This window comes from Schistocerca piceifrons, chromosome 8, assembly GCF_021461385.2.
Source record: "Schistocerca piceifrons isolate TAMUIC-IGC-003096 chromosome 8, iqSchPice1.1, whole genome shotgun sequence".
In the NCBI taxonomy this organism is placed as follows: domain Eukaryota; kingdom Metazoa; phylum Arthropoda; class Insecta; order Orthoptera; family Acrididae; genus Schistocerca; species Schistocerca piceifrons.
In genome coordinates, this window is record NC_060145.1 from 202,935,857 (window position 1) to 202,951,571 (window position 15,715).

Below are 15,715 nucleotides of genomic sequence, written 5' to 3' on the forward strand. Positions count from 1 at the left end.
CTGGATACGTCTCATGTGTCTTCAGTGCAGTGGTTTCCATTGCCTTCTGCATCCTCATGCCGTTGATCATTGCTGATTAGGGGCAGTTTCCCACCCCAAGGGCAAGAGAGTGCTCTTAACCTCTGTCCGGTCCTCCACCCTCTTTGACATGGCCGTTGGCAAAATGAGGGTGACCCCTTATATCGGAAGTCTTCGGCCGCCAATGCCAATTATTGATCAAAGCCGCGGAGGGTTTCGAACCCGCGACCGAGAATGTTTTAATTGCTAGTCAAAGATGCTACCCCTAGACCCCGGTTTAAGTTACTCGCTTTTACCATTTTTATTGCAAATCTCAATTACTCTTTCTCTGCTCTCATTCCTTCTGTCAAGTCCATATGCTCCCGTTACTCTTTCTTCCTTCCTCTATACGCCCATTCCAGTCCACGTGGTTATTAGATTTTCATCGCCCTGTACATAGTGAATTAGCAGTTCAGTGTCTTCATATACTTTCTATGTATTACCATATCAACGTCATTTGACACTTTCTCTATTTCTCTATCTCTTCACCTTCAGCTTGCGACGTCTATTATTACTAACTGTATTCGTGACAAATTTGGCGGAAAGTATTCGCACTTGCCACCGAATGTACCAGAAAAACTATATCGTCGAACGACATCTAGTTCAGGAAATGCGGCGTCATAAACACTGTTTGCAACGTTGGCATGTATATCTGAAATGTCACTGGTGGAGTTGGTCAACTGTGGAGTCTGATGAGAATATCCCTTTTCATTACGAATCCTAGTACCGTTACGCCACTTTCTGCTGCTGTTAATATCCATACATATTATAAAAATGGACGTACGTATATATGTATGTGTGTATCTGTATACCTATGTTCCACATTTGAACCACTGGAAGAATTTCAAACAAACTTTTTAGGCATATCACTTACTGTGGAGGTACGACATACCTACCTATCAGACTGGAATATTTGAAAAACCCATTGACTTTATTTATCCAGTATTTGAGAATGAGAGCACTTAAAGGGCTTGCAACAAATTTTACACATAATTTAAAACCGTTAGAAAACTTTTTCTCGCTGACGATCCCAAAACTGTCGCTTGAATAATGACGTTGTAGCGTATCACTTCCTTATTACTAACTGTATTCGTGACAAATTTGGCGGAAAGTATTCGCACTTGCCACCGAATGTACCAGAAAAACTATATCGTCGAACGACATCTAGTTCAGGAAATGCGGCGTCATAAACACTGAAATGCGTGAAAACCGCGTCATTGTGTATCACATTTTCATTTCATACACCTTTACTACTAACTCTAATCACAAAACATTTGGTAGACTATAGCCACATACAGCTGGATGAACCTGCAAAATTGTATCACTGTACAGCACATCGCTCAAGAGTATAACATCATGCAAGTCGAGCTAAGTGAAAATGAAACTGCAGGGCGAAATTAGCTAGGGATACAGATGATTTGAGTGTAAAAACACATGTGAAATGTGTTAAATATTTGTGAATTATAGTTGGCATGTGTATACACGGGCAAAGCACCGGTAAAAATGTGATCGTAAACGATTTAAGCAGTCTGGAAAGAAATACTTTTTGGGTAAGAACCGCCAGCCTCCAACCAGGGTGAGCGTGATGACGTGGACAGAGAAGGGGGGAGGAGGAGATGGGCAGAGAGGGGGAGGGGAAAACTGACAGAGAGAGAGGAGATGTGGAGATGCACAGAGAAAGGAAAGAGAAAGAGGAAAGAGTAGTAGATGGATAGAGAGAGGGGCTAAGGGAACAGACAGAGAGGGGACTTGAGGAAATAGACAGAGAGAATGGAAAAGGAGACAGACAAAGAAAGGAAGACGAAGAGATAGAATTAGAGGAAAGGAGGCAGAGAGAGGGGAAGGTGCAAACTGAAAGAGAGAGGAGATAGGGTATGGACAGAGAAAGGGGCACAAGGAGGTGGTGGGAGAGTGGGCGATGGAGGTGGTGGAGAAAGAGAGGGGGTTCAGGAGACTGACAGAGATTGGGTGACGAAAGAGATGGACGCTTTCTTTGCCATTTCACTTCACTGTATCCCACTGTATCTAAGTACAGCCTTTCCATTTCCTTTTTCAGACTTCTTTAGCTTTCCTTGCTACACTCATAGAATGTTATCCCGCTGTTGGTTATTTTTTCCTAGACTCATCGTCACTTCCCCCTTGGCAGTCCCACAAAGCGTGTTAACACTGCGTTGGTTACATATATACACTATATACGTTACTAGTAACACCTATAGGAGGAAAGGATATGGACAGCTTCTACGTAAATCTATGCACACTGCTCCATGCTGCAAATGGGGAAATTGATTCTCAGTCATCCTGTACGTCAGTCGTAGCGTTCCTCCTGGAAAGACGACTTCCAGCACGACGATGACTGTTCGCTTTACACTTTACATACACAGGTAATGCTCTCCGCCCACCCCTTCCCCCCCCCCCACCCCCCCCACCCCTCCGCCGCCAGCATTTCCTGCCCAGTTCTCTCATGTAAGTATTCAATATTACTTCAGTGAGCTGTTGTTTACATAAGGTAACTAATTTCATGCGATAAGAGAAATTTTACGTAAAATATGTTCCTGTAAATAATGGCAGGGTAGCGATTGATTTGTAAGTGCGATTTTGTCACTGACTCATGCAGTGATAATGGGAAGGGAATTTGGTTGGTAACCATGGCACCATGTTGCTGCCTGTCGTTGACATCATTGTAAAGCCGTGTAACCATGTTGTAGTCACTTGGTGATGAATTAAATAATGACCAGTAAGTTACTGCACTTCTTTCGCCGTAAACTGCATTGCTGGTAGACTTCATAGATCTTTTCCATTCAGGAACTTTTTAGAGCGAGGGAAAAAGGACTATCTGTATGTCTCCATATGAGCCGTAATTTCTCGCATTTTATCCTCACAGTCCTTACGCACAATGTAATGTTGACGACAGTGGGATCGAACGGCAGTCAGCTTCAATTGCTGGCTCTCTAAATTTTCTCAGTGGTGTTCCTCGAAGAAAAAAGTTGCGTTCCCTCAAGGGGCTCCCATCTGAGTTCTCCAAGCATCTCCGTAACACTTTCGTGTTGTTCGAACCTACTGGTAACAAATCGAGCACCTCGCCTCTGAATTGCTGCGATGTCTTTCTTCAATCTGACCTGGTACGGATCCCAAGCACTCGAGCAATATTCAAGAATAGACGGCACCAGCGTCCTATATGCGATCTCCTGTACAGATGAATCACGTATCCCTGAAATTCTCCAAGTAAACTGAAGTCAACTATCCGCCTTCTCTACCACAGTTTTCACATGCTCGTTAGATTTCATATCGTTTTGCAACGCTACGTCCAGATACTTAAACGACGCGAATGTGTCAAGCAGGACACTACTATTGTATCCGAAAATTATAGGTTTATTGTTCCTACTCATCCGCATTAACTTATATTTTTTCACATTTAGGGCTAGCTGTCATTCATCACAGGAACTAGAAATTTGGTCGTCTTGTATCTTCCTACAGTCACTCAACTCTGACGCCTTATCGTACAACATGTCATTATCAGCAAACAACTTCAGATTTCTGCCCACCCTGTCCGCCAAATCGTTTATGTATATAGAGCACAACAGTGGTGCTATCACTCTTCTGTGGGGCAATCCTGACGTAGGCTTGTCTCAGATGAATATTTTCCGGGTTCTGTTACTTTAGACGTCTTCCAGCTACCCATATATCTGCGCACTTATTCCATATGCTCTTAACATCGTTAACATACTGCAATGGGGCACAGTTTCAAATGCTTTGCGGATATCTAAAAATATGAAATTTGCCTCTTGACATTCATCCGTAGTTCGCAGTTTATCATGTGAGAAAAGGGATAGCTCAGTTTCACACGAGCGACACTTTCCAAAACCATGCTGTTTGGGGAACATAAGCTTTTCAGTCTCAAGAAAGATTATTACATTCGGACTCAGAGCATGTTAAAGGATTCTGTAACAAACCGATATTAGGCGTCTGTACTTTTACCCTTGTTATATACGGGTAATGCAATGCTTGATTTATCTTGATATAGCTATCGAGTATCAGAATATTCGACATTAGTGGCCGTATCTTCTGATACCATTTAGTTAGAAGTTTAAGTTTCTTACACCAGCAGACACCGTAGACCCTAGTATCTAAAATAAATTTCTACACTATACGGCCAACCGTTACTGAGAATAGGAGGCCTTAATAGACCGACAGACAGACTGTCGGAAAACAAATTACCAAAAAAATTTTTTTTTCTTGTGATACAACTTTTCCGACCTTTTTTTTTTTAGTTTTACTGTTAAACTTTGCTTTCTACCAAATTTCCCCTTATTCTAGGTCAACGGGAAATACCGTATAGGTTTTAATCAAGGAGTTTACGAGTATCGAAATAGATAGCGTAAGTCTCCGTATGTTTTCACTGCATTGACTTAGGAGCATATATTTAATATACCGCCAAGGGAATATAGACCTTAATATGTGACATAAATTTGAACCTGATACCTCTGCCCATCTGTGAGAAAAAGGGCTCTTGACAGACGGTCGAATAACAAATTGCAACAAAAAAAAAAAATAAATAACTTGTATAAATGTGGTACACTTGTACTTAGAAATCTTGCATCTTGTCAAATTTCGTGAGTCTAGGTCAACAGGAAGTACCCTATAGGTTCTGAAGAGTGAGTTTTGGTTTATCAAAATATGTGATATAAATGCCATTTTTTGATTGCATTGACTTAGAAACTTCAATTTCTTACTTCAATTTCTTACTTGTACTTCTTGCACCGCCAATGACTGTGGGCCTTAGTTTGTGACATAAATTTCAACTTAATACTTCTACCCGTTCCTGAGGAAAAGGGTTTCTAACAGTCGGACACACAGGCTGACAGATTGACTGACTGACTGGCAGACAGGCGGACGACAAAGTGACCCGACAAGTGTTCCATTTTTATCGATTTAGGTATGGCACCCTATACAACGATAATGTAGCAAATATAAACCGAACTATGTCAGTGATAATATTACTTCACGATATATTATTATGTACTATTGAGAGAATCTTCATAGCGCTTCATTTTCAGTAGCTTGAGAATTGGTACTCAATTATGATAATTGCTGCATTCCACCACTTAACTTTTCTACTGAGACATATTTTTATTTTTGCAGAGTACAGACTTCACTGCAGTGCTCAAGTGCGCGTCTTTCCTTCCAGTGCCAGGTGGGCAGGTGTTCCTGTATTGCTGGGCCGCACACAACGTAACCGAGCAGGTAGGCACATGTCGAAGATTTGGCAACTGCAAAACAACACCGTCGGAATCAATGTTGTTGAGGAACACACATATCTGACTCGGTGCTTATAGATCAGTCGTGTGAGACTTTTTTTTAAATTTGTGTACGAATTCTATTTTGTTAAGGCCATGTCTATATAAATTTACGATAGGTATTCAAACAGTCTACCCTGAACCTCATTAAGTTCTTGTTACCTTCGTTCTAATCGCCCTACCTTTCTCCCCCCCCCCCCCCCCATTCTGTCAAACATGATATTACTCGCTTTTCTTTCAAGTAACTCTAGTAGCACTTCGAGTGCCTTCTGTCCCTTCTCCACTCCCACCTCTTCCCTCTATTTCTCTCCTTAAAAGAAAAATGAATTACTGGTGGCGAGCCCTGGGACCTCATCTTGTAGCTAATGTTTTCTTTCCTCCCCCATAACAGAATCTTTACTTCAACACGTGTGTTTTCATACATACTGACGAAACGAAACATTATGACCACTTGCTTAATTATGGGCCATCTTCGTAGCGCAGTGTATCACCAATTCTGCTTATTACCGATTCTAAAGTTCGTTGTAAGATTTCTGGAGCTATGTGGCACCAGGTAACTACGCACAAGTCATGTAATTTCCGTAATAACTGTCCTCTGATTTGTGTACATTCATATCAGGTGAATTTAGTTACCAAAACATTAACATGACTTTCACTCTCCTCCAAGTACGGTAGCCTGATTCGAGCTTCGAGAAACTGACAATTATACTGCTGAAAGGCAAAATCATCGTCAGGGAAGACATCAAGCATGATAGGATGCTGGTGGTTCGCAGTTGACCTGGTGTCTTCGATTACTGTCGCATGTTCCATGCAAGCGCAGGAGAACGTCTATCATACCAGGGTAATTCGGAAAGTAAGGTGCGATCGGTCGCGAAATGGAAAATACAGTGAAAATCTGATGAAGCTTTGCACAGATGCGCTGGGCACTGTGTCTGGTACGCCTGTCGATCGCATCATGTCACTTTTTTCAGTCCTGACCTCGCAGTGAGAACGTAAAGATGGCTGCTAAGTAGTGTCTCTCGACAAGTGTGAGGTGTTTGCGAAAGATTTCGCCTGAAGCTATGCGATCCACATGACTTAACTGTCATGCGGTTCGTTCTACATGACAATTCTCGGCCGCAGTCTGCAGGAGCAATGAAGATGCTCTTGCAGCGTTTTCGATTTGAAGTTTTTGATCACCCACAATACAGCCCGTAATTGGCTACCCTGAGGTTCATCTCTGCTCACATGAACCGCTGACTATGAAGACAATATTTTGACTTAGACAACGAGCTGCAGTCTAGACTAGAAAATTGTCGAAATCACTGGCGGCTGTCTTCTATAACGAGGGAACTGAAAAGTAGGTACAACGCTACGACAGATGCCTGAGTCTGAACGGCAACTGTGTACAGAAGTAGCTGGAAGGTGTAGCTAACCGTTGCAAATAAAACAGTTTTCATTTACACTGTGCTTTTCCATTTTACGACCTATCGTTCCTTACTTTCCGAATAGCCCTCGTAGAATAGTACTGCGCCCACCAGCTTACGTACGCGGCACGCTGGACGCTTGAGCAGCCGTTCGGTCAGATGGCGGTGTTTGTGGGGACGATCGTCGGCCTGGGGCAGCAGCCACGTGATTCATCTGCCGAGCTGACACGTTTCCAATGACTCACAGTCCAATCTCGATGGTCCAGAGCCCGCTAAACCCGTAATTGACGATGTCGCAGGACCAACATGTGAACACGTGGGAGTGCAGAGCCCCTTGTTCAAACTGTGCGCTAAATGGTGTGCTCCGCCACACATGTGCGTCCACCGGTATTGTACTCTTTCACCAGAGTAGCCACATATCGCCATTTATCTGCCTCTAGAGTGCAGACAAGTCTCCAAACCCCACGTTCTGTGAAGATTCGTGGACGTCCAACCATTTAGCACCTAGTCGTAGTTTCACTGCCCTTCTACCACTTTCCTTAGATGCTCACGACAGTAGCACATGAAAATTCGATAACCTTATCGCAGTTTTCGAGATACTTGTTCACAGGCTCTGCTTAATAACAATCTGCCCATTGGCAAAGTCGCTTATCTCAGTGTATTTCTCCATTCTCAGCCCATATACTCACTACGGGAACCCCCATCCGTCTCTGCTCTGCTTACATACTTTTCTTAATGCGCTACGTGGCCGAAACGCCACCAGAATGCATCCCACTTGCTAGTGGCCAGTGGTCATAAAATTCTGATTTATCAGTGTATGTGTAGTTAGTGTATTTATTTATTCATTTAATCCTATCTCATTAGAGCCATCTGGCCCTCCGTTGCATTATTCCCGTGTTTCGCAAATAAACCACTCTTTTTTACATCACTGTTACCAAACAAAATGTTTTAATATGACGAATAGTAGTGAAATGATCTGAGTGAAGTGGCAATGTGAGTAAATAACACTGACTGAAATAATAAAGTTAATAATGGCAGTACTTGTATTGCAGTAACTGGTGGCACTAATAGTGCTAATAATGCTATTATTAATAATAATGACAATAATAACAATATTATCGACTTTTAAAAAGCGTTCGATAATGTAAAATGGTTCAAGATGTTCCAAATTCTGAAAAAAAGCGATAAGCTACACGGAAAGACGGGTAATATACAATGTGTATAAGAACCAAGAGGGACCAATAAGAGTGCAAGAAGAAGAACGAAGTACTCGAGTTGAAAAGGGATGTGGTCTTTCACCCCTACTGTTCAACCTTTTCAGCGAAGAAATAATGACGGAAATAAAAGAAAAGTTCAAGAACAGGATTCAAATTCATGGTGAAAGGATATCAATGATAAGATTCGCTGATGACATTGCTGTCCTCACTAGAGTGAACAAGAATTACGAGATGCCTAATGAGCACAAAATATGGATTGAGAGTAAACTGGAAAAAGACAAAGATAATCAGAAATTCGAGAAATGAGAACAGCAAGAAACTTAACATCAGAATACAGGATTAAGAATTAGATGAAGGAATTCTGCTACTTAGGCAGAAAAATATCCCATGATGTAGGTGGGAAGGGGGAGGTAAAAAGAAGACTAGCACTGGCAAAAAGGGCTTTCCTGGCCAAAAGCAGTCTACTAGTATCACACATATGCCTAAATTTGAGGACGAATTTTATGAGATTGTACGTTTTCAGCACAGCATTGTATGGTAGCGAAACATGGACTATGGGAAAATCGGGACAGAAGGGAATCGAAGCATTTTAGAGGCGGCACTACAGAAAAATGTTGAACATTCGGTGGGCTGGTAAGGTTAGAAATGTGGACATTCTCCGCAGAATCAGCGAGGATACGAATATATGAGAATCATTGACAAGAGGAAGGAACAGCATGACAGGATATTTGCTAAAACAACCGGGAATCAGTTGACTGAAGATAGAGGGAGCTGAAGTGGGTAAAATCATCAGAAAAAGACATGGCTTGGAAAACATCTAGCATAAAATTGAGGACGTAGGTTTCAAGAGCTGCTCTAAAGTGAGAAGCTTGGTATTTGAGAAGGATTCGTGGCGGGCCGTATCAAACCAGTTAGAAGACTAATGAGCGAGAAAAAGGAGGAGGCGCAAGACAGATATTTTCTGATACATTGAGTTCTGGAGAAAGGAAATTTAAGAAGACTGCACTAGAAAGACCACTAGGAAATGAGAACTATCTGGTATCTGGTATGAAAGAATGATGCACAAAGGTGACAAGTGCGTGCATGGACAGTGGTAATGTTGCTTTAGTAGATATGTCATTAGCTGTCTTCTGAAGATGGAGTTGTTACTGAGTTCGCTAATGTAACGAGTGAGGTTGTTTTAAATACGGCTTACTATTACTGAAGAGGACTTCGAGAAAGTTGCTGAACGATGGAGTGGTACAGAAAGGAATTTTCTCTTATGGGAACGGGAGTTTCTGCCACGTTGTTCAGATAAGAGCGCTCATGTCGAGGAGAGATTAGTAGGACAGTATTCGTTGACAAGACAGTAGAGAAGACAGGTGGTATGGAATTCTCTAAGCCGGTCTGCATGCGGCCAGGATAGCTAAGCGTGATGGTGAGGTACAAGTTTTTTTTTCAGGTCAAGAGGGAGCAGCTTTTCATATTTTTATAGGGCGTGGAGTGATGCTGATGCTTACTTGTCCATTGCAGTTATGAGCTCTGTCCGATGTCGATTTTCATCTATTATTACTCGTAGACTCTTGGCTGAAGGAAAGAAGTCGACATTTGACCCATGCAGGATCAAAGTTGTCAACGACCTTGCCGCTGTGGTAACAGCGTTTCCCGTCAGATCACCGAAGTTAAGTCTTGTCGGGCTTGGCTAGAACCTGGGTAGGTGACCGTCCGGGTCTGCCGAGCGCTGTTGGTTAGCGGGATGCACTCAGTTTTTGTGAGATCGATTAACGAGCTACTTCACTGAGAAATATTGGCTCCGGTCACGATAACTGACAAAGGCCGTCAGAGCGGTTTATCAAAAGATACCCCTCCAAATCCGCATCCAGTGACGCCTGTCGGTTGAGCATGACATGGCAGTCGGTCGGTACAGTTTGGTTTTCCCAGGTCTGTTCATATGATGTTTAGTTAGGGCCAAGGATGGTAGGGATTCATGATATTTCAGGTAATAAACCTAGAACAACCCACCAGTAGCGCTCGGGTTTTGTATGGGTTCAGGTCATATCCTGCACCTATTTTGGTAGTGTGCACAGATCAGTAAGGAGATTCTTGATAGGTGTATTCAGGTTTATTCGTTTTGCTCCTAGATACAGCTAGAGGTCGTCAGCGTACATGTGGTATTTGCGGTGGGACAAAACTGGTGACAAATATAGAGCACATGTAAACACGTATATACACAGAGCACAGGACGTAATAGTGAACCCTTGGGTACGTCTGTTACTATCTGCCTCGACTGAGTTTTTAAGGTGTCTGACATGAAGCGTTGCTGGCGACACGCCAGATATGAACAAAAACACTGCACTGCACTTGGCGCGGAATTTACACAGCTCAGTTCGGCAAGTAAAAGGTCAAATAAAACAGTCTCAGAGGCTTTGCTGAAGTCTTAAGAAGTGGATGATTGTTGCCTCTCGTGCATCCATGGCAGAATATGTGTTACCGTTAATAAGGCAGATGTGCTGAAACGTTTAAGGAGACCTGACTGGTATTCGCCTAGTAGGTTGAGTGTAGTTGGATATGAGGTTTCGTGATTGCAGCCTTATCATGTTGACTTCTTGCCGCAATAGTTCGGCTGGAAACCATCCAGCCATCTTCAGGTGAGTGTCCGCCACTGGAGACTGCAAGTTCCTGGCGTCGGCTTTGTAGCAAAAATTTGGCTCGTAAACGCATAGGCATTGGTGGCCGTCACAAGAGCGTCCTCTTATCGAAATCCGCGCCCTCTGCAACTAATGGTCTATCTGTGGCGCGCAGGCGCATGCGTAAAGGTGAAACTACATGTCCATCCCCTGTGGAAAAGCACGCTCGGGTCGTTAAAATAAGTCAGATGTCACTTTGAATAAACTGACTTCTCTCAGAAGAAATGAGAGAGATCGTCTGTCCCAAGGCTTGTCCAGTCGAAAGCCGCTGTCACGATTTATAAAATTTAGTGTTAGATGTATTTCCACGGATTCTTTAATTACTGCATCCCAAAAAGTTTTCGCTGATGCCAAGATTTCTGTGGCAGAATAATCCATAGCGTCCTGTGGCAATACAATGCTCAGTTACGGCCGACCTAATGGGTTGCGAAAGGCGAGTGCAGCGCTGATGTTCAACGCACCTTTCATGTAGTGCGCCTATCGTCTGACTTATGTTAGCTTAGTGCACCAACGTTCTAAGAACACCAATAGGTTGTGAAGGGTGATGGCAACCCGACGCTTGCAGATAAAGATCCGTATGTGTGGGGTTACAGTACACAGAATGCCCTAATGACCCATCCACTCCCCTAGTAACCAAGACGTCCTAAAATTGTAAGCAACCGTCCTATTCTGTTTCCATAGTAAACTGGATGTTATTGTGGATTGAATTCAGATGTTACAAGAGACGTGACAGTTCTTCCTCACCATGGGACCACACTACAGAAGTGTCATCTACATTTCGCCAGAAGAATCTCGGTTTAAGTTCTGCCGAATCAAGTGCCCTTTCTTCAAAGTCTTCCATAAAGGAGTATACCTCCAAAGGGCAGAGAGGACTGCCCATGGCAACACCGTCAGTCTGTTCAAAATATTCGTTGTTAAATAAAAAGTCATTTGAGGAAAGGACATGACATAAAAGTGCTATTATATCGGCTGTGAACTTATTGCTGATGTGTGACAAAGAGTCCACAAGAGAAACCTTAGTGAAAAGTGAGATGACATCGAATCTCACTAATAAGTCAGTTTCACTGAGTTGAAGTGACTTCCGTCTATTGATAAGGTCAGCCTTGTTGCGAACATGATGCGCGCACTTCTCCACAAAAGGTCTCAGTAGAGAGGCGAGATGTATCGCCAAATCATACGTGCGGGCGTCGAAATTACTGACGATTTGCCGTAACGGAAACTGTTTCTTATGAATCTTCGGAACACCGTATAACCTGGGTGACACAGAACTATGAGGTCTTAGTCTGCTGGCCACTTCTTGCGGAACAGAACAACAATTCAGCAGTGCTGATGTTTTCCTTTCCACTTTCGCTGCGGGATCTTCGTAAGTCTTCCGATAGCAAGCTATAAATTTTCTGTTCATAAACCTCACGAGGCAACAGCATGGTGGCGTTTTCCTTATCCACCGGTAAGATCACCTCGTAGCTTTCGTAGTGTGGCCCTTTCCAAGGCAGAAATGTAGCTCTTCTTAGGTAAAGCTTTCGTGAGTGCACGATATGTTTCACGTCTTATTTCTTCTGCAGCTTCACTAGGAAGAGGTGTGACAGCATCCTCAACAGCACTAATAAAATCTGTCAGAGGCAGGGTTTCGGCGTAAGGCCGAAGTTCAAGCCTTTTGGAAGCACAGGCAGTGTTACGTTGTCCAAAACCTTATCCGTTAAATTGACCACGGGGCGTCGAAAAGTATCTTCTTGTGGTAACGTAGCTGACTGCCGGGCGAACTTCGAAAACTGTCTTGATGTAGACTGCTTATGGACCCAGTCCAATTTTGCTCAGGTCACGTCGATGACCCATGCCCAGGAAAGTGATTGCAGGATTGACGCCATTTCCATTCTCTCCTTCACTAGTGTTGGGCTCGCCTTTCGTATAATGAATTTTGCAGCAGCGGTCTGGATAAAATGTCTCAATCTGGCAAACATCGGAATAAGTTTATTGTTCCGACAGCCCAGTAAAAAACACTGAGAACTTAACAATATCACTCGCGTATTGCGTAACCCGTCCAACCACTATATTTGTATTGCCTTCTCCTCCCCGAAGAGATATCTTATGTTATTCTTGAAGTTTTCCCGGCGTACTGAATATTCGATGAGGTTTCGGGATTACAACTGTAACTTGCTGACTTCTTACCACTATATTTCGGCTGGAAACCGTCCAGTCATCTTCACGTGAGTGTCCATGACTGGAGACTGCAAGTTCCCAGCGTCGGCTTTATAGCAAGGAATTAGCGCGGAAACAGATGCTCATTGGCCGCTGTCACAGGGGTGTCCTATTAATTTGTGGTAAGATCTTATGGGACCAAACTTCTTAGGTCACCGGTCCATAACCCTACACACTACTTAATCTAACTTAAACTAACTTGTGCTGTGGACAACACACACACCCATGACCGAGGGAGCACTCGAACCTCCGACACGGGGAGCCGCCCGGACCGGGACAAGATGCCTGAGACCGCGCAGCTACCCCGCACGGCCGGGCATCCTGTGATAGATGGTTTTTTACCTGGTCGTGGAATATATCGTGGACCATATGTTGTAAGACCTTGGGTAGTGTAGATAAAATGCAAATAGGTCTGTAAACAGAGGGTACTGTGGCAAAGTCTTCTTTAGGTAGTGACATTACTAGTTCCGTTTTCCAGATCTCAGGGAAAATACTTGTGGTTAAAAAGTAGTTGAAGATATTTGCTATAGTTGCCAGTTGTATGTCAATAATAAGATTCATTTGGACTGTGATGCCATCATGTTAGCGTGATGCTTAATTTTTGTATCTTTGATTCCCATCTCGTAAAAGCAGGATGGGCTGTAGTAGAACCTCGTTGTTTTCAGTGGAACATCCGAGCAGACTAGAAGTGAGGCAAAGGGTAGCCAAATAGGAAATTTTTTGGTGCGAATATCCAGACTGGGATTTGTGTCTAAAATCAAGAGAAAACTCCCGAAAACTTCTGTCGGAGGGGAGGATTGGAGCTAATTTTAATTTATTTCTGGGACAGTCTAGTCCAGTATCCCAGCCTAAAATTAAAATTTTGTAAGCGTATGTGTCTCCGACGTTCGACGTACGATTGGCCATCATCATGTTACGTTCTCTCATTTTGTGACACATTGCGAAGAGATTTATTGTCCAGCACAAGATACTGATATACGTTGCTGTTAAGGCACTGAACGCCACCATCTTTCTATCCATTTCGGCCCAGTATTCGTGATGAAAATGTCTTCGAAGACCTGAATTCGAACCGACTATCTCCGCATCGAATTCCACTGCAAAATCTTGCATTAGTGATAAAGGGCGAAATATCTACGTCGTAAAAGAGTAAAATATCAGGGTATTTAAGAAACAGTGTAAGAAATAAAAACCAGTTTTTTCAGAAAGTTACTGTAGCAAACGGGAGTACATTTGAAGTGACTTTTCAACGGCTTTTTGTAGCTCACGGAAAGAATTTGTCATTAATACGCCATTTGTTAATATTCATGGAGGAAGCTTTCATAACAAGGGGGCAGAAGATGGCTAATTGGATCATCATACCGTATTTTCATATCCACTTCATTTCAAGTGTATTTTCCCTATTTCGATCTAAACTAGTGGATCGGCTTGGCACTTAAACTTCCTTGCCACCAGTTCTATTACCAACACATTCGGCAGACGTATCCACATGTGCCGCTGAATGTACCTGCAAAATTACGTTGAAGAGCCAAAGACACTGGTACAACTGTCAAATATCGTATAGGGCCCCCTCGAACACGCAAAAGTGCCGCAGTACGACCTGGAATAGACTAGACTAATGTCTGGAGTAGTGCTAGAAGGAACTGACACCACGAATCTTGCAGGGCTGCCCATAAATTCGTGAAAGTACAAACGGGTTGAGACCTCTTCTGAACAGAACGTTGCAAGGCATCCCAGATACGTGCAATAATAATCATGTCTGGGGTGTTTGGTGGCCATCGGAGGTGTTTAAACTCAGAAAAGTGTTCCTGGAGCCACTCTGTAGCAATTATAGACATGTGTGGTGTCGCACTGTCCTGCTGGAATTGCCAAAGTCCGTTGGAATGTGCAATGGGCATGAACAGATGCAGATGGTTAGACAGGATGCTTACGTACGTGTCACCTGTCACAGTCGTGTCTAGACGTATCAGGGGCCCCATATCACTAAAACTGCACACGCCCCACACCATTGCAGAGCCTCCACCAGCTTGAATCACCGAGCGAGGTGGCGCAGTGGTTAGCACACTGGACTCGCATTCGGGAGGACGACGGTTCAATCCCGTCTCCAGCCATCCTGATTTAGGTTTTCCGTGATTTCCCTAAATCGTTTCAGGCAAATGCCGGGATGGTTCCTTTGAAAGGGCACGGCCGATTTCCTTCCCAATCCTTCCCTAACCCGAGCTTGCGCTCCGTCTCTAATGACCTCGTTGTCGACAGGACGTTAAACACTAACCACCACCACCAGCTTGAACAGTCCCCTGCTTACATGCAGGCACCACGTATTCAAGAGATTGTCTCCACACCCGTACACATCCATCCGCTCGATACAATTTGAAACAAGACTCGTCCGACCAGGCAACATGTTTCCAGTCACTAACAGTCCAACGTCGGTGTCGACGGGCCCAGGCGAAGAGTACAGCTTTGTGTAGAGCAGTCATCAAGGTTACACGTGTGAGCCTTCGGCTCCAGAAGCCCATATAGAAGATGTTTCGTTGAATGGTTCGCGTGATGACACTTGTTGATGACCAAGCACTGAAATCTGCAGGAATTTGTGGAAGGGCTGAACTTCTGTCACGTTGAATTGTTCTCTTCAGTCGTCGTAGGTCGCGTTCTTCTGGATCTTTTTATGTACGCAGTGATGTCGGAGATCTGATATTTTACCGGATTTCTAATATTCATGGTACACTAGTGAAATGGTCGTACGGGAAAATGACAACTTCTTCGTTACCTCGGAGATGCTGTTCGTATCGCTCGTGCTCCACCACCACGTTTAAACTCATTTAAATCTTGGTAACCTGCCATTGTAGCAACAGCAACCGATCTAACAACTGCGGCAGACACTT

The 15,715-nt window shown here is 43.6% G+C and overlaps 1 protein-coding gene across 1 annotated transcript in view; it reads left to right on the plus strand.

Annotated features, from left to right (window-relative positions):
* Window positions 1-15,715, plus strand: part of LOC124712187 (odorant receptor Or2-like) — a 61,480-nt gene that overhangs the window by 39,072 nt on the left and 6,693 nt on the right. The window contains exon 3 of the mRNA XM_047242483.1: window positions 5,197-5,298. Within this exon, the coding sequence (XP_047098439.1) occupies window positions 5,197-5,298 (102 nt within the window). The remainder of the gene's footprint in view (window positions 1-5,196; window positions 5,299-15,715) is intronic.